The 24768-nt window shown below is 40.6% G+C and overlaps 2 protein-coding genes across 4 annotated transcripts in view; one reads left to right on the forward strand and one right to left on the reverse strand.

Annotated features, from left to right (window-relative positions):
- SYTL3 (synaptotagmin like 3) overlaps positions 1-16617 on the forward strand; it is a 34041-nt gene extending 17424 nt beyond the window's left edge. For all 3 annotated transcript variants that reach the window (XM_061471657.1, XM_061471656.1, XM_061471658.1), the window contains 8 exons: positions 3531-3674; positions 6482-6660; positions 8235-8337; positions 11866-12036; positions 12241-12340; positions 13510-13618; positions 14507-14712; positions 15890-16617. In XM_061471657.1, the coding sequence (XP_061327641.1) occupies positions 3531-3674; positions 6482-6660; positions 8235-8337; positions 11866-12036; positions 12241-12340; positions 13510-13618; positions 14507-14712; positions 15890-16017 (1140 nt within the window). In that variant the 3' untranslated portion in view covers positions 16018-16617. The remainder of the gene's footprint in view (positions 1-3530; positions 3675-6481; positions 6661-8234; positions 8338-11865; positions 12037-12240; positions 12341-13509; positions 13619-14506; positions 14713-15889) is intronic.
- Positions 16618-16810: 193 nt separating this feature from the next.
- EZR (ezrin) overlaps positions 16811-24768 on the reverse strand; it is a 35922-nt gene continuing 27964 nt past the window's right edge. Inside the window, exons 8-13 of the mRNA XM_061471655.1 lie at positions 21914-22077; positions 20968-21098; positions 20151-20311; positions 19764-19856; positions 18590-18841; positions 16811-18250 (exon numbers count right to left, since the gene is read on the reverse strand). Coding sequence (XP_061327639.1) covers positions 18086-18250; positions 18590-18841; positions 19764-19856; positions 20151-20311; positions 20968-21098; positions 21914-22077 — 966 coding nt within the window. The 3' untranslated portion in view covers positions 16811-18085. The remainder of the gene's footprint in view (positions 18251-18589; positions 18842-19763; positions 19857-20150; positions 20312-20967; positions 21099-21913; positions 22078-24768) is intronic.

Here is a 24768-nt window from a genome sequence, read left to right on the forward strand (position 1 = left end):
GACAATTTCTGAGCTCTTTTTAATTTGGCAAGGAGAAAATGTTGCCTGCTGTTAGTTGTTGGGCAACTTGCCTTTTCATTTTGCTTTGGTTACAGTCTCTAGCTTTCAGTGTTTTCTTGAGAAGCTTGAGAAAAGTCTGGTCATCTGTTTTTCCACAAATCATGCAGGGCTGAAGATGATGTCGCACATCTGCTTTAAAGTTACACTGAAGATTTTGTGTTGTGCACTTTTACCTCTCAAGTGACCAAATTTTGGCCATACTCAATTTTCTACATAGTGGGTACTTACTGAATTGCTTTGTTCATCTGAATGAGGTAAATGTGGTCTACTAAGTGCCTGGATTAGATGCTGAGGAAAGCTTTTGCTTTGGACCTCGTGGTAAATACTTCTCACAGCTCCCTTGATGCACACTTTTCACTTTCCTCTGAGGTGTTAAGTGTTGATAAATGGAAGAGACAGGATGTCGGACTGCGTGGACTAGTGGTTTGAATTGGCCCAGCAAGGTCTGTGAACTCTCTGAAATTAGTTCTGGTATTTTTGTATGCAATTATATTGTAAACAAAACTGGCAACAGTTGTTAAGTACTGGAGTGCTGCTTTCATTGTGGCAAACCACGTTTCAGTGTGGCTTTATTCCACTGGCAGAGCACTGTTTTTTTTAATGCAGAAAAAAACATTGCAGTTGGAGATAATATGGACTTAAACTATGTTGCGTTGCATGCTGATCACATGCAGCCTGTCATGTTGATGAATATGGATTCTTTGTCATGAATTGGATTCATAACATGAATTGGATTCATGACATGTCATGAATTGGATTTGTCATGAATTGGATTCAATATGAATTCTTTGTCATGAAGATGAATATGGATTCTTTGGCTTGAGAAATGTACTAGTAGGAGATTACAAATTATTTGTGTGGCTTTTTAATTGCTCATTTAAAGACTTGGTACTTATGTCCACCTTTGTGTTACAGAATTTGGAAGATAGATTTCAATGGGCTTTGTGCGTCAGAGCATTATTTCTCTGAGTTGTGGAGCTTTTGTCTCATTCAAACCAGTTAGACTATATTTGTGCTAGAATTTTAGTTTTACTAGAATTACTGTTGATCTTTTTTTCTTGTAAATGCCATCTTTGACATTTAGAGATTTGGGTTTTTTAATATTAAGGAAATTTTACTCAGTTGTCCCTGCACTTATCTGATGGCTTTTGTATCTGTACTGTGATTTTAAAAATGAGTTTTAATTTCTGTCAATGGCAGTATTGCATTATTCTTCCATTTATTTTTTTCTTTTCCATCTTTGTTTTCCTTCAGTAAGGGTAGATGTTTACATCATTACTAAAAACATGACTTCAGTTTAGAGACAGGACCTGGTTTAAATTATACTTGCAAAACAACAACTCATATTTATAACAAAATACGATGTAAATCTTACTTGCAATGATTTTCACAGAAGAAAGAATTCTCATTTTTAGAGAATGCATCAAAACAGAGGGGTGGTTTTACCTAGAAAGTGTGTGTTTTTCTCCAGGAATGGCTGGGAAGTAATAGCTGTAACTGTGCTATTTTGAACGTGCAGGGTATAAGACTGGGGCACCACTTCAGTCTCAAAAGCATTATCTGTTTCTTAATGAAGTTTTCCAAACATATTATCTGTTCAGAGCTTGATTCTTTCATTAAGCTTGAAAGAGGTTATATTTAACTTCAGTAATAGTGAAGAAACAATCCCACGGCAAGAACTAGCAGCCAGTGTAAAATCTGGATTTAGAAAGTTAACTGAATAGTGTTTTCTAGGCCTCTCTCTGTCAGAATCTCCAAGCTCACTAAAGGAACAGCCTCACTGGGGGAACAAGCAGATGTATGGAAGCTTTGGAAGCTGTGGTGTGTCAGTAGCTGTGGGTTATCTCTCCTGTGACAGTGAATGCATGCTGCTTCAGATGTTAGAGCTGGGCTAGGGGAGAGTCTTGCTTGTGTGATCTGCTAGTTTAGTGTTGCTAGTTATGTTGCCTTGTCAATAACTTGTGTTCTGTTTAACCCAATAGTCTTTTCTGATCCAAGTAGAAGCTAAAATTTGGTGTGTAGTAGGTTGTTTTGGTTAGCAAGTGGGATTTGTGGTGTTTCAGGTTTTATAAAGCAGAAGACAATTTCTCTACTGAGAAATATGATGGTGGTCATTGGGGATATGTGAGACTCTATTCTGAATGTGGTTTCTGTTCGTTTCCTTTTCACAAGAGAATTTAATGAATTCTTACATCTATTCTTAAAGTAGAGCAGTTACTACCCGTAACAATTTCTGTATATAATAACAGACTAGTGGTTTGGATTTAGCACATCCTGTGGTTTAGGTTTTGGGTTTTTTTTTGTTTTTCTTTTGGGGGGGGGGGGAACTGTGTTGTTTTGTTTTGTTTGTTTTTGTCTTCCCAGAAGTACTGTCAATATATCATCTCCTCTGTTATCCTCATTCTTTAGTGCTTTCTGCTGATTGTGTGGGAGGGGTTCCCAGGTTTCTTAAATATATGTAGTTTCTTCTATGCAAATATGTTGAAGTCCTTTTTGTTGGTTCAATTACACAATGTTTTTTCCAGTCTTTCAGGTAATCCCTGTTATACATTATTTTTAAGAAATTATTTTATTAGCTCCTAACCATGTAAAGCTTCTTACTTCACTCTTTTCCTACCCATTGAGCTATGAATGTACTTTTCATAGTTTGTTTTATCCAGGGGTGGTGGTGTGCCAGAATGAGCTAAAATCTATTTTCAGCTTATTTCTAGCCTTATGTATTAGTCTTTCAGCACTTCATTCTAGTAACTGTTGTTACTTGTAACAGAGATGGCTGAAGTTAAATCTCAAGGAGTTTAGCTGCTATATATGTTAATTTTTCACAAATTATCAGGGTATTATTCATGGGAAAATTGGAAAAGTGGATGGACATAGTCAAAGCAAAGTCAAGAACACCTCAGAAATGTAAACTTTGTCTATAATCAAAGTTAAATAAGAACTTGAGAATCTGTTTCTATTTTCAAGTCTCTTTCATCTTGCTTTCATTCTTGCATAGGCAGACATGGGCCTGTGTCATGCATATTGCAAAATACTGTTTTGAGTTTCCTGGAGGCAAGGTTTTGTTGTTTTGGTTTTTTTCTTTCACAAAATTACTGGTTTGTTAAAGACTAATAAGGCCTTTTATTAGTATATTGCTACTTTTTGGTCTGTTATTAGTAGACTGTTAATAATTGCTGCAGTACTGATTCTTAGATTAGGTTGTGTTATGTTTGGAAAATTATGAATATACTACTAGCTGGGATGGGGAGAGTTGCAAATAAAACTAATAATTCAATGGAGTTACTAAATTGTCTTTGAAAGTGTGCCAGCTGTGTGACGTTGATCAGAGTGAATTGCAGCAATTCACTGAATTTTCTTCTGATAGGATAGCATTCCTGAAGGAATCAGGGCATTTTTCTTAAAACAAACAAAACCACCACACCCCCCCTCCTTCTCCCCTCCCAATTAATTACTTGCTGGATTTCTTACAGATTAAAAGTACACCCAGTCTTCAGCAGCTCATTACTGGGGCCCAAAATGACATTGAAATTCTGACCAAAAGGAATTGCAAGGAGGAAGAAGGCATAATAACGAGTCCTACAAGTGATGCAGTTTTCTGTGATGGCAAAACACATGTAAGTTAACAGGTGGAAGCACAGAAGCCCAACAGAACAGGTGTCTAATGGGAACAGATATAAAAGCTATAATATATATAATATATAATGGGAACAGATATAAAAGCTATTCTTGTGCAAAATGTTGGTGTATTTTGGGTTGCATTACAAAATGAAGGAAGACTTTTACTTGAGTTTGTATCTGATGAAAGACTAACTGCCTTTGGCACAGTCTCCAGAGTAACACTGAACTTTCTGAAGCATAAGTCCAATCAAATTCATAATGGATAGTTGATGGATATATCCATTAATAATGAATAATTGATAGATCAGCTTCCTCTGATTTTGCAAATGCAACTAACATTCTTCCCATTTTATAAGGTTGGAATTGTGAACACTATTCTTTCTAACTGAATAATAGTTTTTCTCTTAAAACTTTATTTAATGGAAGGGGTTTGTTATTCTGTAAGAGCTGTGGTAAAGGAAATGTCAGTGGAAATTCAAAAGTCAGAATGTCAATGAATGAAGAGGAAACTGACAATGATGGAAGCCAGGGGAGCAGTTCATAGGTTTAGGGGATGGCACTGAATCATCTGCTGACAGATGGCATTCTGAATACTGCAAATGAGAGAGAAGGAAGCCAGTTATAAATGAATTCAGCACATGCTTTAAAGCCTCTATAATTGACTGTGGAAAGTAATTTCTATGTATTAATGATGAGGTTAAGCAGGGTGAAGTATCCGAAGAGTCTATGACTGATATAAAGAAGGAAATTAAAATGACTTTTAGGGAATCAAAATTAAAGCAGCCTGCTCACTTTATACTCACACTTGTGAGTATAAACACTCACAAGGGCCTTGGTGCATGCTCATAGTTTACTGCACTGTGGAGTCAAGGTGTTAAGCCGACAAATGGGTAAGTTTTGAATGACAGTTGTGATTCTTATGACAACCGTTCGAACTGGGCTATAGAGAGCCCAGGCTTAAAACTGAAATATTTTCTATTCTGAAATATTATCCCCCTGGATAAGGGGAAAGGTCAAGTTCCATTAAACTTCCCTTTATGGGTGTTGGATATTGATGACTACTCCATGAAAATGTATCTTTCAAAATATCAGATGAAATTGCTTTCAGTCATGCCAGCAGAAGTGCAATACATGAAGTCATTTAATCCCTCTTTACTGAACGAAAAGGACAAATGATTTCTGCATTGAATGTATGTGACTCCTGATCAGATGGAGACATATATAGTGATATTTGGTCCAAACATCATGAGTCAGAGCACACATCCAACCTTTCTAACTAAATAAGAGATTCTGTGGAATAAATATTGGGGATTTTGCAAACATTTTTTTAGGACATATAAGCTAAGACAAAAATCTGTTTGCATTCCTTTATCATGAAGGATTTTGGTGGAAACTAAGCATTTTCTCTTCAGAAGGATAAAAATGTCAGTGAGCGAAAGAACAGAGCTGAACAAAGCTGTAAGGGAGATTGATTACACTGATATGCATCTCGTGGAGGGAGCAAGATTACATACAAGAAGCATCAGGTCAAAACAGTCCCAACACTTAATGACTTCCTCAGTAAGCACTGAGTGCTCTGACCCTTCTTTTGTCAAGTCTGTATGTTACTTAGATCTTATAAGATAGATAAGCTATCTAGATAGGTAGCTGCTTTAAACTGATTAGGCTGTTGGCGTAAATTTTACAAAGAATATTTGGCAAGCTGCACGAAGGAGGAAGAGCTTCTGCATGGGAGAGAGATACGATCTAAACACTACTCCGCACTTTTAGCTGCTGGGTTGTGCGATGTAGAGCTTGTTGGTTAACCAGTCCTGTGCAGGCTGGTGTTTATTTTCAGAGGGAGGAGTGATCTAACACATACCTTGGAAATCTAGGGCAGTGTTGCTCTGAGATTAATCACAACAACAATTATGTCCTTGTGACATATACTATGCAAAAGGTTCCTAGGGCTAACTTTAAAGAATATCATTATAAATGAATGGAGACCAAACTATTTTGATAGATTTGATAATATGTTATGTTGAAGTCTAGGTAGTATCATGAAGTTACATGTCTGTGCTGGGCCATAGAAAGGATTAGTCTCTTCCTTCCACAGATGCAAATGCTGTTTATGGATGGACAGTGTCCAAACCTTTGCCCCAGAGGTGAAAGTAGGTAAAAGGAGAACAGAGTGGCTGAGGTGAGCTAGGGAATAACTTCTTTATGCACCAACATACAACAACTGGGTATCCTTGTATTTTAATCTTTCCTGAAATGTCTGCTGCAGTATGGAGTATGTCACTTTTATATGGAATTGGGGCATATTATAGAAAATATACTGGATTTGCAAGGCCACTTTTGTTTCCGTGATAGAACATAACATCTTGGCAGTGTACCATACTATGAGTTATGTATTAAAAGCAGTCTAGTTCAATGTTTTGTATGTTCTTGTATTTGAGAGGCTTTTTTTTTTTTTTTTCTCCACTCTCTTCCTTTCAGACACTTATCCCATTTTTCTCCTGGTAAGCTACATAGCAGTTTTATTTGGAGACAATTTCTAGATCTAGATATTATATAAGAAAGCATTTTCTTAGCCTGGGGAGCTTACAGAGGGGAAAAGGCAGAGCAGTAAAACTGTAATTACAGTAATAATTTTCAAGGCTATTGTGGAAGCAATAGGATATCTTCTACAGATCACCTTAAATCTTCTTGATTTGCAGTAGCTCTAGAGTCATGTCTGTAAAGATACTGACCTTTGAGGAAAATGCATGTCTTGTCCTATTTGATCTGAAGCTATTTTCCCCAAACATTTGTTTTTTCTTAGGGGAGTTTGTATAGTCTTAACAGCACTTGCACTGAGTCTGGAAATTTTAGCAAAGCTAATGTCATGGGAGAAATAGAGTTTGCCATGAGATATATCTTCAAAGCTTGCATCTTAGAAATTTGTATCAAGAGGTGCAAGAACCTGGCTTATGGAGAAGAGAAGAAGAAGAAGTGTAACCCGTAAGTATTTCGTAGAGAAGCAGAAAAAAACAAGGAAAATATTCTGCGTTTAAGATATTTCTGTATGTTGTGTCTGATATAGCATGGTATGCTATATTTGCACTTTCAGAGCATTCAACATATTACCAATTTTACATATACATACTTGAAGTCACCTTCACCCAGAAGACACATGGGTTTTGTGCACCTTACAGAAGGTGTTGATAAAGACAAGCTTGGTGATTAAAGGAGTCTTTCTGGAACAGCAGCTCGTGACAGGGCAATTTGGGAACACATCAGAAGTGGCTCAAGGTTCTTTGAGTCCTCTGGTAACTAAGCCAGGCAAACAGTTGCAGGAAGCCTGAAAGGCAATGTGGGAAGTGCTACGTAATGAACATTACACTCTCTTAGTATGTATTTACATACTTCTGTTGGTTTCCAAGCCAACCGGAAAAGTACAGTCAGTGTATTCACTTAAGACACTTGCCAGAAAGCAGACTTTTAGCTGATTTTTAAAACCTACTGAATTATTTAGCTTGTTGACTGGACTGGCTACTTTTCAATAACATTGGTCTGGGTTGGTAGAGCAAGAGGCTAAAACTTCTAGTATCTGGGTATTTTAAAAAGCTATTGCTATGGATAAGTTTGGAAGGAATAGGGAAGATGTGTAAGCTCTGCACTGACAGTATGAGGTACAGTTGATCTTGCTTCTGAGTAAGTTAATCAAGAGGCTGTTTAAAAATTGGTTTTAATCACAATATCTGAAAAGTATACAAGCATAGTTAAAAAAACCTTGGTATTATGTCAACAATCACTCCTTTCTTGCCAAGCTGTGAGCAAGCACTCTCTGTTGCTAATACTCTTTAGTTTTGAAGCAATAACACAACTCAAGCCCACTGAACTCTCATTAAGGCGAATATTTAATGTTCACATGACCTACACATAAGAAACTTTGGATAGGAATCATTGGAAGCTTGATTCAGCTTCCAGACATTTTTTACTGGGTTTCCTTGAATCAATGTTAAGTCAATTTTCAGCACTTCAGACAATCTCCCACTTTCACTATAGTGGCTGTTTTAACAGGTAGCATTTGTAAAAGCTATAAATTATTATGTATTCTTTGTATGATTATACCTTTTTTTTTTGCTACATGGTACTTGATGTTGTAAAAATGAGATGTTTTCTTCATGAGCAAGCAACAATGATCCAAAAGTTAATTGTGCTAATATTTTTTTCTTGAGCACATAATATACGGTTTTTATTTTTGTCACAAAACCATCACTACAGCTGACAAGGTGACTACCTTTGTGGCTATTTTATGAGAGGCCAAGAGTATGAAAGCAGAAGATTCCTATTCAGATACTGATTCTTTCACAATTAGAATTGAAACATATTAGCTGAATGGTATACAGGAATCTTTATAGTCTCTGTTTTTACTGAGAAAGGATATACATCACAATTTGCCATGTTATTGCTTGGAAAATTATAGTCAGGAAATTTGTTCAAGAATTAAGGAAAACCTAATTTTTCTTCTTCGATTGCTTCTAACCAACCATTTTCTCTGGTTACTGTCCATATATCCTTCTCTCTACAAGGTATGTTAAAGTTTATTTACTTCCTGATAAATCTCCTCGGAGTAAGCGGAAGACAACTGTCAAAAAGAGAACAGTGGATCCGGAATTCGATGAGACTTTGAAGGTACTGCTTGCAATTGTGTGCTGCTAAGTGTGCTTTTCCAGGGTAATGTTTCTTTTTGTAATGTACAATCCTGCAAGTTCAGAATTGTCCTAATGGGGCAAATCTATAAGTCACTGACAACAGTTAATAGAAAAAAATTATGGTTTTCAGTCCAAATAAGAGAAAGTGCTTTTGGAGTTACAATAGTAAGTTGCAAATCATTAAAAGAGTCTGCCTTTGTCCATGAAAACATTACTCTTGAATTCCATGTTGTTCTGAGTTACCTTGTGGGAAAGCAAATTGTCTTCCATAGATGCTTTCTTTTTTTTTGTACATTTGGGAACTGGGTGCATTGCAGAGCAGCATGTATTTTACACAAGTATCTCTTTCAATCAATACCCTTTGTCAGTGCCACTGAGAGTGTGTCTCTGCAGTTAGCTGAATGCTAACTGAATTCCACCAGCTGTAAAACACTGTCTGCTTCCTTTTCCCTGTGCAATTGATGCCAAGCCATCTCTTCAGAGTTCTAATTGCAAACATTTAAGAATCCTGCCAGATAACAGTAGTTGTGCTTATAATGCTTTAATGCCTTGCAATATTACTTCTTGCATCCTTGTAAGAGCTGTGTGTAGAAAATAGAAGCCATTATTTTTGCTTCATATACACTTAGTGAAATGTAAGCCTGAAGCTGAGTACTGCAACCTGGAAGAAGTTCATAGTATCATAGAATAGTTAGGGTTGGAAAGGACCTTAAGATCATCAAGTTCCAACCCCCCTGCAAAGGGCAGGGACACCTCACACTAAACCATGTCACCCAAGGCTCAGTGTTCATCCCTGGCCTTGAACACTGCCAGGGATGGAGCATTCACAATTTCCCTGGGCAACCCATTCTGGTGCCTCACCACCCTTACGGTAAAGAACTTCTTCCTTATAGCCAATCTAAATGTCCCCTATTTAAGTTTTAACCCATTACCCCTTGTCATATTACTACAGTCCCTAGTGAAGAATCTCTCTCCAGCATCCCTATAGGCCCCCTTCAGATACTGGAAGGCTGCTATGAGGTCTCCACACAGCTTTCTCTTCTCCAGGCTGAACAGCCCCAACTTTCTCAGCCTCTCTTCATACAGGTGGTGCTCCCGTCCCCTGATCATCCTCGTGGCCCTTCTCTGGACTTGTTCCAACAGTTCCATGTCCTTTTTATGTTGAGGACACCAGAACTGTACACAGTACTCCAAGTGAGGTCTCATGAGAGCAGAGTAGAGGGGCAGGATCACCTCCTTTGACCTGCTGGTCACACTCCTCTTGATGCAGCCCAGGATACGGTTGGCTTTCTGGGCTGCAAGCACACACTGCAGCCACCAGCTCATGTTCATTTTCTCATCAACCAACACCCCCAAGTCCTTCTCTGCAGGCCTGCTCTGAATCTCTTCTCTGCCCAACCTGTAGCTGTGCCTGGGATTGCTCCAACCCAGGTGTAGGACCTTGCACTTGGCATGGTTAAACTTCATGAGGTTGGCATCAGCCCACCTCCCAAGCATGTCAAGGGCCCTCTGGATGGCATTCCTTCCCTCCAGGGTATCAACCAAACCACACAGCTTGGTGTCATCAGCAAACTCGCTGGGGGCACACTCAATCCCACTGTCCATGTCACCGACAACGATGTTGAACAAGACCGGTCCCAACACCCATCCCTGAGGAACACCGCTCGTTACTGGTCTCCAGCTGGACATTGAGCCATTGACCACAACTCTTTGTGTGCAGCCATCCAGGCAGTTCTTTATCCACGGAGTGGTCCACCTATCAAATTGTTTTCCCTCCAATTTAGAGACAAGGATGTCGTGTGGGACAGTGTCAAACGCTTTACACAAGTCCAGGTAGATGACATCAACTGCTCTACCCCTGTCTATCAGTTCTGTAGCCCCATCATAGAAGGCCACCAAATTGGTCAGGCAGGATTTCCCCTTAGTGAAGCCATGCTGGCTGTCACCAAGCACCTTGTTGATTTTCATGTGCCTTAGCATGCCTTTCAGGAGAATCTGCTCCAAGCTTTTGCCAGGCACAGAGGTGAGGCTGACTGGTCTGTAGTTCTCTGGGTCATCCATTTTCCCCCTCTTGAAAATGAGGGTTATATTTCCCTTTTTCCAGCTGTCGGGAACTTCACCTGACTGCTATGATTTTTCAAATATGATGGACAGTTGGATTAGTTTTGTTGTTCCCAGCTCCAGTTGTGTACTTAGATCACTACAAATCAATTTTTTTGTGTGTGTTAGTGCACTGCAGTAGTACATAAGATGATGACTTCTTCAGTAATGTGTTGTCTTGGAAAAGATAAGAAACAAAGTTAATGGAGGGAAAAACTTGTATTGTTGGTCCTTGAACTACACAAAAGCTTCAGTGTTACCCCCATCTTTTGGTGTGTATGAGCAAGAATTTTTAGTGAGTGAAACAGGCAATGTGTTTGAAAAGACCATTGTAAAATTCCGTAGCAACAACAAAAAATTTAAGTAATATATGTAACTCTTATATAGCCTGAAGTCTGTATATAGGGTTTAGCTGGGAGAAAAAAGATTGTGAAGTTGGAATAACTGATCCTAATTTTATAGTCCCTTTTCTATGCCAAATCATGAAGAACTGAAAAGGGGAAAGTGAGAGCCATGCCTGAGCTGGCTCTATGAACACTAAAGTTAGTTTTGTTAGAAATCTTTTTAATTAGTTTCATTATTAATTTATCCAGAGTAGTAGAAATGGTCAGAAGACCACAGTGCTAGTGCAGGTAAACTACATCATGACACCAAGATCCAGCTTGGTGAGATACAGCTGCAAATGAAGGTGCCTACATCTGGGTAGCTTCATGTGTGAGAGGTGTGTAAGTGCTCTTGAGAATTACTGGAGCCCAGGGTGATTAGTTCCACAGCTTACACCCAGCCTGTGATTCAGCAGCCTAAGTGTGGGTAGTGATGTCCTTGCCTCCAGCTTCCAGCCCAGGTGGATGTAGGTTCCTTCTAGGCTGGGTATCACATTTGCCAGTCTTATGTGCGTATGTTAGATACCCAACAATATCTCAACAGGCTCTAACTATGTTTTGGGAGCAGATCAGGGCTGTAATTAGTGATTGGCTGAATTACTTCTTTCTTCTTACTGACTGCATTGAGTAGATGTCCGCTCACCAGAATGGAAGTTGAGCACCCTTGTTAGGCATCTTAGTTTTGAACTGGCCTCCAGAGTAGCCAAATTCTGCTTGGAGTGTATAACAGAGAGAGGGAGAGAAGGGAAAAAAAATACCTCAAAAACCCCACCAGCAAAAATGGGCAAGAATTATTTCAAGTTCTGAATTAATAACCAGAATCTTTAGCAAGGCGGGTCAAGGTATTCCTGGAATGTTATTTCATATTTGGATGAGTGTTATTTAGCATTTAAATAGTGGAGCAATATGCAGATTGCAAAGCGCATTCAGACAGCATGGTTCTGTCTGTATCCAGGTATGCTGTGGCTGGCCTGGTTATGGGCATGGGTGTGCATTCACCCTCTAAATAATATTTATCTTTCCAGTACAAGATTGAATACTCCCAGCTGGGAAGTCGGCAGCTTCAGATCTCTGTGTGGCATGCAGGAGCACTCAAATACAAGGTGTTTTTGGGGGAAGTGGTGATTCCACTGGCAGCATGGGATTTTCAAGAGGACTCAATGCAGTTGTTCAGCTGGTACCAGCTCAAGCCGAAGGTGATTATTTTTTTTGTGCTTAGTTATATCTTAAAAGCAAGATGTAGTAAAAGCTATGAAAAATGTCACACTTCTAAGATCATTGGAGGGAAAAATGCTGTCAATCCAGCCCATTAAGGAGGACTTGTTGCAAACATAAATAAACTGTGAGAAGGATGTGGAATGTTTGCAGTAATGCAAATTTCTGTGTGTTCCTTTCTTCAGCTTGAAAAGCCTGGACATGATCTTATCGAGTACAGTGGTGAACTCCTTGTGTCTGCAAGACTGTCAGCACCAGCTCAGTATAAGAATTTCCAGTTTGAAGGTATAAAATGTTTCAGCATACTTCACTATGTATGCTGAATCCCTTGGCTAGAAAAGAATTGGTATCAATGAGGGACTAGCAATGTGTCCATGTAACATGCCTGTATGGGGTTTATAACAGCTGCTGCAAACAGTGGTTTGTGGTGTATTATATTTCAAATTAATTAAGATCCAAACATTTGCCAACTTCATCTTTTTTGTTCTTTTTAATGCCAACAAAAGCTGCACATTATAGTGGTAGCAGTATGATGCAACCAGCTGTTTGGGAAGCTTGTGCCAGTCATAGTGTTGCTGGTAGACCTTGTTCTGGAGGTGGTGCAGTTTTAATGCCCAAGGTGGAGTCTGCCAATTTGGGGAAAAGGTGGAAAAGAAATGGCTGCAAGGATACCAACCACCACCCTTAGCTTCCTCCAGTGGTTTCATTTAAGAGAGATTGTTTCACTTAGAAGGTGTTAGGTTCAAAATGTACAGTCAGGATTCAGTTTTTGGAAATGAAAGACTTATAAGATGATACATAAAGTATTGCTGGCGGAGTAAAAGAAATACCTTGGGAGAAGAAGGGATAGGACAACCTCATTGGAAAATTGCCTCCCTAGATCATAGTGAGATATACAGAGGTTCAGAGCTCTACTAACTCTCTCAAGTGAGAGGACCACAGCATAAGGTAGAGGCCACTAAGAAGATCTAAGTAGCTGTTAGGCTAATTTTGTTTCCTTTTCTTTTCCAAATGACCTAAAAGGTACCAACTTTCTTTCATTTTTCTTCCCTGTGCATGCCTATGTATTGGGCCTCTATAACTAGAGCTGTAACAGAGGAGCGGAATCTCACTGTATTTGGCTGTTTCTCCTGCTTCTGGCTTTGTTTCAGAGAAACACTCCTGTAGGTACTGCCCTGTATTTACTTTATACAAATACATCAGAAAGCTCGGTCTTTGGAACAGGAATCACAAAGCAACCTGCTACTCATTGCTTGCCTTTTTGGGGAGTGTGTGACTCATACCCTGTACAAACAGGTTAAAGTCTTTCAAATGATCCAAATGATCCTGTATTAGCACTGTGAGTCCTTATCTCAGTAGTACCACTTAGGCATTTTTCTACTTACTGACAGTTCAGCTGAAAGCTTAAGATGTTTCTAACTGGTTATTTCATGTGATAAATGCTCTTGTTGCAGGAAGAAAAGACCAAGGCATTCCCAGCTGCCAGCTTCAGGTTGTGATAACTGGGGCCAAGAACTTGCCTGTGCTGAGAACTTCTGGAATGCCGAACCCATTTGTTATAGGGTATGTATGAGACCTAACACTTCAAACAGAAAATGTCATACATGTGTGAATGTACGTGTTAACATGTTTTCAGTAGGAGAGTGGCCCCTGAAAGTGCATTGTCCACATTCTTAGACATTCCTTTAATGGTGGCATTTGGGTGCCTACGCAACAGCAGCATTCAGCAGTGCAGTGACAGGTCCCACTGGCTCTTTGGATCCTGAATGGAACTTCAGCAGTGACTCATGCCACTAAAATTCAGAGGTCGCTAGTTTAAGTACCTGGTTTTAGATATTGGGGGTGGGGTTGGGGTAGTGCCAATCAGAGGATATTTTAATTCTTGTTTTTCATGTGTGCCATGGCAGAATTAAATATATCTTTGGGTAAAAGGAAACCTTTATCCTCTTCATTTTAGACTTTTTAAAAGAAGAGGGACTGAATTTTTCTTCAGTGTGCTGAGTAACTTGTATGTGGGATCATTTTACTTTCTTACTGTCCAGCACCAGATGCCACTGGAAGTATGATACTGGGGTACATTTCCACCATCATGTAAAGCCATTTCATTGTTTGCGGCACCGAACTTCAGTGAAATGGGCTGGAAATTTATCTACTGAAAAGCAGGTTTGGGGCAGATTTGGGTAACAGAACAGACAGTAAAGATTTTTTCAGCAGTCAGTGACAGCAAAAGGCAAACAGACTAGAAGAGCCTACTTGCACCCACAGTGAAGGCAGACAGGAAAAGGAACAAGTCCCAGAATAAACACATTGGGACCATGTTCTACCTTGCACTTAAGCTGAACTTTTGTGCTATTTAAAGCAAACCAAAGGGCCCTGGTTGATTATTGCAAATGTTCTGTTTTCTGGTTGAGAAATCAGTAACCTTGCTGAACTCTCATTGTTTTGGGGAAGTTGTCTTATCCTTCCAGACCAACCAGAGGTAAAGCAGAAGTCTTCTGTCTGGAGGAAAGAAGCCTGTCCCCAGTGGAATCACTTCTTTGTCTTTGATGGTGTGACCCCAGCTCAGCTGCAGCAGTCATGTCTACACTTGACTGTCTGGGACAAGTCAACTTCCAGCTCAAGCAATCAGTTCCTAGGAGGAGCTACACTTGGTGCAAGTAGGTTCTTTATCATGAAAAATTGAAGGCAATTGGGGAAAAGTTCATTTACTTTACATTCTAAATAATACTTACACTGTGCTATTTATCACCCACTGCTGTGTGCCTTGGGCTTTGATCCTGTAAGAAACACTACATGTGCTTTAGTTCAGGTCTTTGCAAAAGTTCAGGGTTGTCAGTGGGAATTTTCAGGAAAGCCATTTGTTAACATGGTAAGTTACAGGACTGAAGCCTGGCCATGCTAAGGTAGGCATTAAAAAGCTGGGTGGAGTTAACTCATGTAGAGCTCTTGTTAATGATTTTTTTAAGACCGGTTCTTTGAGCTGTTTCCTATGCATTGGTTAAATACTATTTAATAAAAAGGAAGCACAAGAACTAATGACCTACTAGACTCCAACCTTCCTTATGTTTGTGCTTATTAGTTTACAGCCACGAAACAATCCAGTCACTGGGAGATACAGACAGTGAAGCTTGCTCAAAAGGGGCTATTGCACATCTGAGTTTTGGGCTCTGTTCTAGTGTATGTGCGAGTGAGGAAGCTTGCTCTCAAGGCTGAGAAATTTTTGAGAGGCCCTCTGCTCACTGAATAGGCCCCATTTCACTTTTAATTGAAGGCTGCTGCTTGAAGACTGCCTCATGGAGTCTGTCTTCCCAGAGAGTTCTCAGATGAAAGGCTCAAAAAGATTGCTCAGACACTGTGTTATGGTATCAACACAGACTTTAGGGGAGTATTATCACTAATAGCTCAGTGCTGTGCAAGCTGCCTTATGAACTTGATTGTCCTACCCAGCATCTTCCTTTCTGCCAGAGCAGGAGCTACCTGCTCCTGAGTGAAGACGACTAGTCAAGCTCTAAGCCTAGTAATGCATTAGTGACTGGAGATGAACCGCAGCATGCAACCTAGTGCCATGCTGCTGTTAGTAATACGCATGCTTGCTCCTTTGCTTTTAGTCATATAACCAGAAAATTTTTCTTTGCTGCAGGCTGAATTCTTTAGTAAGTGATTCTAGTTTAACAGGATTTAAATAATGTTTCAAAATATAACTACAATTTATTGCAATTAATGCCCTAAGGCATTAGCTACAGAACAGCTAAAGAAACAGGTTCATTGTTGTCCAGTCAGTTGGGTAAGACCAAGTGAAAAGTAACTGTACCCTTCCCTTTTGCTTTGTTGCAGTGGAATGGTTTGGCTCTACAGCCCTTTCTCAGTCAGTGCTTCAATGGCAGGAAGTACTCTGCAGACCGAACACATGGATGGACTTCACACTTGTACTGCATTCAAACAAGGAATACTTTAAATCATAAGAGAACTGCACAACAGCTTTCCCCATGTGTGAAGCTTTCAATTCAAGTGGCATGTGCCTTTCAGGTCTGGTGAAAGGTACACTGCAAGCATACCTAGTCCAGCATTTGTGAAAGAGAGTTATACATTTGAAAGTGTGTGAGGTTTTATTGCTCCAAAGGTTAAGGCTTTGTTATCTGTGCATCTATCTGAAGTATAAGGTTTCTTTGAGAGCGACAAACTCAGAAATGCAGTGTGGTGACAAGGCAACAGTAGCCAGATGAGGTGCAGCTTTCTAGTTCTGGGCATAGAACTGTCATTCTTTAATCACAGATAGGAATACATCTTAAATAACTATTACTTTAAAGTTACCTGCCTTCACTCTCATTTTGATGTTTTATATGTTGAAGGAATTGTCCTGCACTCCTCAGCAGGAGTGAGGGACACCACTTAATAGAACAGTGTGGTTGCACTAAGTTCCTTGCTCTTATCAGCTGTAAGACAGTATTAACAAGATCCATATGGCACACAGAACAGGAGTTTAGCTAGGGTTATAATTTATTCATGTAAGCTTAAGGCCCAGCTGCTGTGTGAGTTCACTTTGCCTGTGAACTGTAGTGTTACAGTCAACTGTAACAAGTGCTGCTGTTAATACCTCAAGCCATTACAGATAGTACTCTCCTTTCTTCCTTCCTAGGTAATGTGGCTTTTAAGGAGACTTAAAGACACAGGGACTTATATGCTAAGCTCAGGAACTAGATGAAAATGCACACCTGATACAAAATATGCCCTACACAAGAACCACTTGACTCCAAGTCCTTTGTTACTTTGCAGATCTTTTATTTAGATGTTTGCTGCTGCAAATAAAAAACCACACACAATTTAACTCAAGTATAAAGCAGCAGAGATGGTGTAAATGGAAGAGAAGAGCTGACAACATACTGTATCTCACTTTCTAACAGATTTTCAAGGAAAGGGGGAACTTAGGAGGGGAAGGAATGGTCACAGAAATGCTCTCTACTAGAGAGAATACAACTGTGATATAAACAAGCAGTCCCTTCATCTTTGGAGTCTGAAACTTTAAATCAAACATTAAAAAAAAATTAGAAAATTTGTTAGAAAAATAGGTGCAGTAAAATTGTATCTATTGGATCATGAGTACATAGTAAGTTTTCATTAAGTATAAAAGTGATCTTTACAAATAATGCTTTGTAGCACATAATCAGTTAATGCACTGTATCAGACTAAGCATTGTTTAGGCATTTTTACAGATGCAAGTCTTATTTAATCTGAAAAGTAACAAAATATACAGAGCAAAACTATTTCCCTTTAAGCTACTGCAATCCACATACTGCATGTTTTTAATATATATATAAATACTACACTATGACTGATCAGTAATGAAGCTGGAATGCAAACACAGGAGTGTATTAGATTCCAACAGCATATTTGCCTAGGTGTTACATGAGGAGGGTATCAGTGTCCCTGTGCCATCACTGCAGAGTTTCTCCAGTTGAGAGCAGCAACCAGAAGCAGCCTAATTTCTACACAGAGCAGTTCTGAGGTGGTGTCAGTTCTTCTGTGTGCATGGGGTAGGGAACAGGTTGTGGGCATCAAGACCAAGGATAATAAACCAGGGTATATAAACACACATGCACACATACATACAGGGCTTGCAAATTCTGAGTTCTACAACCTGTCTTTGCAACTGTTGGACTTTACTACTGTAACTAATTATACAGAAACATATGGCACAAAATATGCCCACAGTCACTTAGTTTTAGACCAACCTGAATCCAGCACCTGCTTGCTTAAACAGAGATGTGACCTAAGGCCTTTTGGCACTAAGCAAAGGTGTGAGCAAGTTACCAGGATCAGTGGTATCATGAGTTTTTAACTATACCAAATTTAATAGGAGGTACAAAATAAAAGGGAGATTCAAACACCTTGGGGTTTTTAAAGAACACTTGTTATGTCTCATACAGTGACCCCTCCTCAGGGGAAAAAAAAACAACAAAAACACCCCCAAAACAAGAATACAGCATTAAGATCTGCCCTCCCCACAGTCCTTCCTTCTTGTTACAAACATCATTACATTGCCTCAAACTCATCAATTCTCTGCTTGGTGTTGCCTTGCCGGATCTGCCGCAGCGTCTTGTACTTGTCACGTCCCTGTCGCATGTTCTCTGAGTGGATAATATCATTGTGGGTCCTCTTGTTTTCATCTCTAGCCTGGGCCAGCTCATCTGTCAGCGCCTGCAATATCAAGGACAGCAGATACAGATTATACATGTGAAGCTTTCAGCTGGTGACAGCAGTGCTCTTTGGTGAGAGTTGACAGTCGTTAGATGAGTGGACAGAGTGATCTAACAATGATGGAGATACAACACATGCTTTCCATAAATGCTATGGATAATGTGCATAAGTAATCTCAAAGCCTCAGCAACGACAGTAACTGTTGTAGATCTTGTATTTAATTCCAACTGCCTACAGGAACTGTAAAGGAAGAGAAACTATTGTGCTTTGTGTGCTTAACCAAGCAGTTAAGTGGTCTATTTTCCAGGAACAACTGTTTCAATTACTCCACTGTCTTACCCTCAGCTGCCTCTGCACACGCTCATTCTTCTCTGCTTCAGTAATGCGCTTCTCCTCGTTGCGGTCATTCCGGATCCCCTCACTGGAGAACTCTGCACTGTAGGCAGAGTACTCAGATCCCTCATCTTGCAAGTTATCATGGACATGGTAGTTAACAGGCTCATAGACAGGCGGTGGGGGTGGAGGTGGAGCAGTCATCACCAGCTGTAGCTCCTCCTTTGTCTTTACCAGATCCTCCTGAGCTTCCTTGGCCTTTGGGCAGAGAGTGAAAAATAGTTTTAAATGCATTTCTTGCTTTACACCAGCTTAATGAACACTTTAACACTTGTCTCCCCGCTTTTTTCAAGCTACTATGAAAAGCAAGAAGAGGGAGTTAAATCTCTGCAGTTGACACACTGTTGTGGTCTTAAGCAAAACATTTTTGCTAGTGGTACTATCATCCACTGTGTAATTGCGTAATGTGCAGGGGATCTGAACAAAGAATCTTCCAACACAACACACTTTAGGAAGAACAATTCTGCAGGCATCTACAGTTATCTTCATCCTGCACTCCATCTGAAGAGTTGTAGGCTGTAGATATGGGTTCCAGATAGCAAGAACTCTGGTTCCCTGGTTGGCATTTTAATGCAATTGCATACTGGGCAGTCAGATTCCATGCTGCTTCAGAGGTTCTGCACTCCTGTGCAGTCTGCAGCACCTGCCAAAGGGCACTAGGAGAACCAGGCATGCTTGAGCCTGGCATGGGTTGGGGTTGGTGCATCCAATTATTAACTCTCCCAACCCAGGTCCAGGAAGCCACTGACAACAGCACACAGTTCTTGGGACTGGTACCTGCAGTGTGGCATCTTCTCTTGATTGATGTGATGTTTGCATCATGGGTTAAATACCTCATTAATACAATGTACCACTCCCCCCCCCCCCCCCCCCCCCATGTCTCCATGACTATAATTACACTTTTAGGTTTCATACAGGCTTCAATTTTGAATTTTGACTGAGGGCTTGTTGAAAGAAAGGTGTTTTACAGACATATTGCACATTCCTCACAAGTCTGCCCTTTGCTGTTGGCCTACAGATGTTTGTCTACACATTTAGAGAACTCGTATCAGGCTAAGCACTGTGGTATGCTCTGCTCAAGTGCAGAGCTCCAGAGCAACTTCGTAAAGCTGATACTCACTCTGATTTGCCATTCTTCAACCTCGCTCTCTTTACGCCTCCTTGCCTCCTCAAGAAGTGCAATCCTAGCTGTATACTCTGCAAGCTCTGTAGCCTGTTGAATAATAAAACTGGAATTACAAGGACTCTTCAAAAAAATCAAAACACAGAGCAAACAAACACTACTGACTGAGAAAAGATCCAGGTGTTACACTCCACTGTAATAAAGACTGAATAAGAATTTAAGACTTAAAAAGCAGACTGCTCATGATAGAAACCAATGCCACAATGATGTTATCACAGGGTCTACTACTTCACCATGTTTTTCTCTGGAGAAAAAGGCTTTACCTTACTTAAAGGGCATATTAACACGCCTGTATCTCTTATCCTCAAAATGACTGGGTCTTACCAGCTGTTCCTGGCTCTTTATCTGGTCCATATTCTGTCTCTCCAGCTCTTCTTTGGCCTGCAGAGCAGCCAAGCGATCAGCTTCTAAACGTTCTGCTTCTGCCTGCGCTCGTCTCCTTTCCTCCTCCAGCTGAATGGCTCTTTGGATCTGATCTGAGAGCTCTGGAACAAGATGAATCAATGTGGTTACTGCATAAGCCTGGTCAAAGCAAAGAGACTACAGGCAGTCTCCTAGGTAACTGCAGAAGTCATGACAAGCACTTCACTCCTGCTTGCAGTACCCCTTCACTGTGCACCTCAAAGTAATTATTTGTGTAACACATCAAGTAACTGAACTCGGAAGTAGTCAGCTGCACATGATTCAATTTTCTGCAAGATATTTGCACTGAAGCCTGCAGCACTGACATGATTCTGGTGCCCTTAACTGCACGGACCAGATGTTGCTGTCTCGAACTGAATTGAAACAGAAGCTTCCTTTTCACTTTCCAAAAGTACTTTTTCTGTTAGGAGTTAAGTAAAAAGTACTTGAGAGCTGAACGCTTACTGCCTGCTGGAAGAGGCCAAACTACTTGAACTCTCTTGGCAACAGGGGGAAATAGAGTTAGTGCCCTTCAGTTCCCAAATACAATTGGCAGATTTTATGCTACTTTCATACTTTGGCTGGTATCAGTATGCAAATGTATGTATTTATCCACATAGGTATCAGTAAGGCTTGCCAAGAGATCCCAGTGTCACCAAGGTTTAGGCTAGGTGTAGGTAGTGTCCCATATAACCCTCCTATGGAGCACAATACATATGGTCTGGTACAAGTACTTTACCTTTCTCTGCTTTCTGAGTCTTCACCTCATATTCCTGTAGCCTCACCAGGAGCTCCTCCTTCTCCCTCAACATTTGCTCTTTCTCCCTCTCAATTGTCTCCCTTTTCTTCTTTTCATTTTCTAGTTGTTGCCTGTTGGAAATAGATTTCATGCTTGAAACTCACTTTCAGACCTAAGGTACAGCCAGACAAGAATGCTGCCTGGGCATTTCTCCAGGCAGCTCAGTGGGAAGCAACTGCCACAAAATGAGAGCCAGAAGACAGAAACAAATATAGCTTGTTCCTTCATCACTTCAGAATTTTTGCTCAGTCCTGGATACACCACTTCATAAAAACATTTCTATTTTAGTTGCCTGCCATAGAAATTTAGAACACCAAATAACTACTACATGCAGAGAGAGAAAATCTGGACTTGGCACTGCAAGTCTGGACTGGGTATTGCAAACCTTGGTGCAGCAGAGATTTAACTTTGTTACTTCTGTTGCAAGGGAAGCTAAGAAGGCATAAGAACAAGAGCACTAAGGGAATGATAGCAAATAAGCCACAAATACAGGAGAAAAGCATCATGATTTCTTGAACCCTGAGCAACCTACAGCCAGTAGTGGAAGTCCAACAGAACCACTAATCCTTTTTCTGTGCTTGTAACAGGTCTCTCAGTCCCCTCTTTCCTTTTCACAGCGCACCCGCGTGCACCCTTGAAGGCTTCTTCCTTACTCCCAACCATCCCTTGGTCCAACACATAAACCAGACACTAACACTCAGGAGGATCCAGAAGGAGCTCTCTGTGAGCGTGCACCACCACACAAGAGTCCACTGTGCCTTTACTTGCATGTTTCCTTGCAAAAGTCAAGTTGCTGGTAGCTGCCCTGCAGGTACAGCTGCCTGCCAAGCCCTGCTGTGGGATTCATCCCTGCCACCCTATTTCTGCTGACTGTATTTAAGCTCACCTTTCCAGTTGTTTCTGGTGCTTCTCCTCCCGGGCCTGGGCTTTCATCTGTTGCACCTCAATGGTGTCGGGCTTCCTGCGCCGCATATACAGTTCATGGTTGCCCATGCAAAGCTGCAGGATCCTCTTGTTAATTCTCAGACGAGGGGCATAGAACACAAAGTCCTAGAAAAGAGACCTGACAGTCAGTTTTCCAAGCGTGCTTTCTCCCAGCATCTTGCCACTAACTTCACTGTAATCAAGACACATACGCAAGCCACTTAAATATAGCAGTAGAGACTGACAGTATCATCTGAAGCTAAAACAACTCTTATTTATATTCTTCAGTTACAGTCTACACAGAATCAACAAGTTACTGTTCTAGAAAAGGTATCCGTTATAGAAAATTAACAATCTCCATTTAAAGGAGTCTTTGCGGAGATTGTCACAGAGGATTCTGGGCTGGCAGGTAACCATCTGGGCAACTACTCATAGATCTCTAGTACTGAGTAATTAGTTTTTCAGTTTGCAAGGTTTTGTGACCAGAAGATAAAGCATTAAACTAAAAATGCATTACAGATTGTTAAAGTAACCATAGAATTCCCTGATCTGTTTAAATCAATATTCAAGGCACCATCTGTGGGGTTTTGGTTTTTTTTCAGAGAAAGAGAAGAAACACCTTTCAATGTCATTCCTTCCTCTCCAAGGCATTTCCTAGTTAAGCAGACCTATGCTGTTACTGGAATGTCAAATGGCAGCTATTTTTTTTGGAACCAGCAAACATAAGGATTATTTTGAATACTGGGTTGCAGGCAGTGACAACACACGAGACATTCCAAAATTTCTGGTTGGTTCAGCAAAAAGAACAGCCCAAATTTGTTATCTGTGTTCTAACCGGGCTTTCATAAAAACCACGCACCAGACTGATCTCCTGGAAGTCAATCTGAGAAAGGGATACAGAGGGCCAAGGTCATCACCTGCCTGATGGTTTTTCCCAAGTCCACAGCCACACGTTTACAACACAGTCTCAACGTACACAGCGAATAAACTCTGCATCTTTGTGCTTGTTCTCCAGTACTGTGAGGATAGCGATATGGGCAGTAGGCAAGCTGCCACATTACCACCAGCACCCATTCCTCAGAATCACTCTCCCATGGATTGCCTTGCTGCTAGCAAGAGGTGGAAATGAGAAAGGGCATAACAGGGTGTCAATTCTGCATGGCAGCAGCGATCATGTTTTTAAATGCCTGAGCTCAGAAGCACAAGTTGTAGCTGTGTTTTGTCCTTGCCCATGGCAGGCGAGTTGGAACTAGATGATCTTTAAGGTCCCTTTCCAATAAAACTGTAGAATCATAGAACGGTTTTATCTCTGGAAAAACTAGAAGTTATACTAGAAGCAATGAAAAGCTCATCAAGTACTATTAAGATGATCATGAATATGCTGACAATGACTTGTTTCCTTTAATGCATTTTTCCAGCACACTGATGCAGAAGAGGCAGTCAGCAGAGTGTGTTGTTTCCTACTTCCCAGAAATCCTGCCAGAGCCATTCTGAGCTGTACCAGTCTGACACTGCTGTACCTGTAAGCTAGTCATCCAACTTCCTGACAAGTAATTTTGAAAACAGTTTGTGTGCCTTGTGATGAACACGTTCTACCCTGAGGCAAGGCTCACTTCTGTGGAGGTAAATGCTGAGGGCACAGGCAGTGGCTGCATTTATCATTTAAGGCCATAACCAAGGGACAAAACATTGATATAACACAGAAGAATCCCCACCTCCTTTCCTCATCCCCAGTCTCCTCCAGTCACACATCATTTAGCTTGATATTGTAATGATAATGTGCTGAAGGCGTTGAAGTGTGGGGGCAGACAGGCCTAAAAATTAAAAAGTTTATTCTAGGCGAGATGCCACAGGACTCTACTCATTACATTAGAGTCCATTTAAACACTGGCATGTGGAATCCTCCAAATTAAAGGGAGCTTCCAACTCACACCTTGGGTGGACTGGGTATTTTGTTGTAGTTATACTACTTGCATTTTTCAAAGGAGACACAAGCATATGAAAGACCCACACAACTTCCCGAGTGCTCAGAATTACTGTCCAGAAAAATTCTTCTTTCAGGCATAGCTTTAACTCAACTCCAGAGTGAAAAGGGCAGTTGAGGCAGAGGCAGGAAACATAATTGAGGTTTTCAATATTAACACCTTTCTATATCAGCTTCTTGCAAATCTCTAATTTTAAACTGAGTTGGATTTACTGCTGGGGAGTGGATGCAAAGCTGTGATCCATAAACAGGAGGTTAGTACTTTATAATGTGTACAACATGCCCAAGAGGCTCTTCTATTGAGGAGGGCATGCCTGACAGACCAGCTTCTTATCTCTCTGGAGTTTTGTTGGCTTTCACTAACAGCATCACAGAAAGAAGCTCCTCCCCCTCAAAAGCCAGGTTATCTGCAGGAAAGCCCTGCAGCACACTGCATGAGTACCCTTTAAACTACTGGGAGGACCTTTTTCTGTTACAGAAATTCATAAGCCATCACCTTTTGACAAAGACAAACAGCTTATTATTTCTCAGGGGTGTACTCACCCACCAAGGCCAAGTGGTGGGGGAAGAGAAAAGGAGGCCTTTCTCAACTATTCCAAGTGTTTCACAAGACTGACAGAATGAGATCCACCTATACCAGTTATTCCACTTCATGTTTCTAACAGGTCAAAGTAAGTCCCAATTCTTTACTACAGTAACTCTCAAACACATCTGTAAGTACTGAAAAGCAACATTCACAGGTAGCTACATTTCAGTTCTTCCACAGAAATCATATACTGCCATTTACCCTAGTGTTCAGGGTCAATGATCACCATGGTCCTCAACTGGCTTTT

This window comes from Pezoporus flaviventris, unplaced genomic scaffold, assembly GCF_033815535.1.
Source record: "Pezoporus flaviventris isolate CSIRO_AGI_PZ_B2104156 unplaced genomic scaffold, CSIRO_AGI_Pfla_v1 ptg000066l, whole genome shotgun sequence".
In the NCBI taxonomy this organism is placed as follows: domain Eukaryota; kingdom Metazoa; phylum Chordata; class Aves; order Psittaciformes; family Psittacidae; genus Pezoporus; species Pezoporus flaviventris.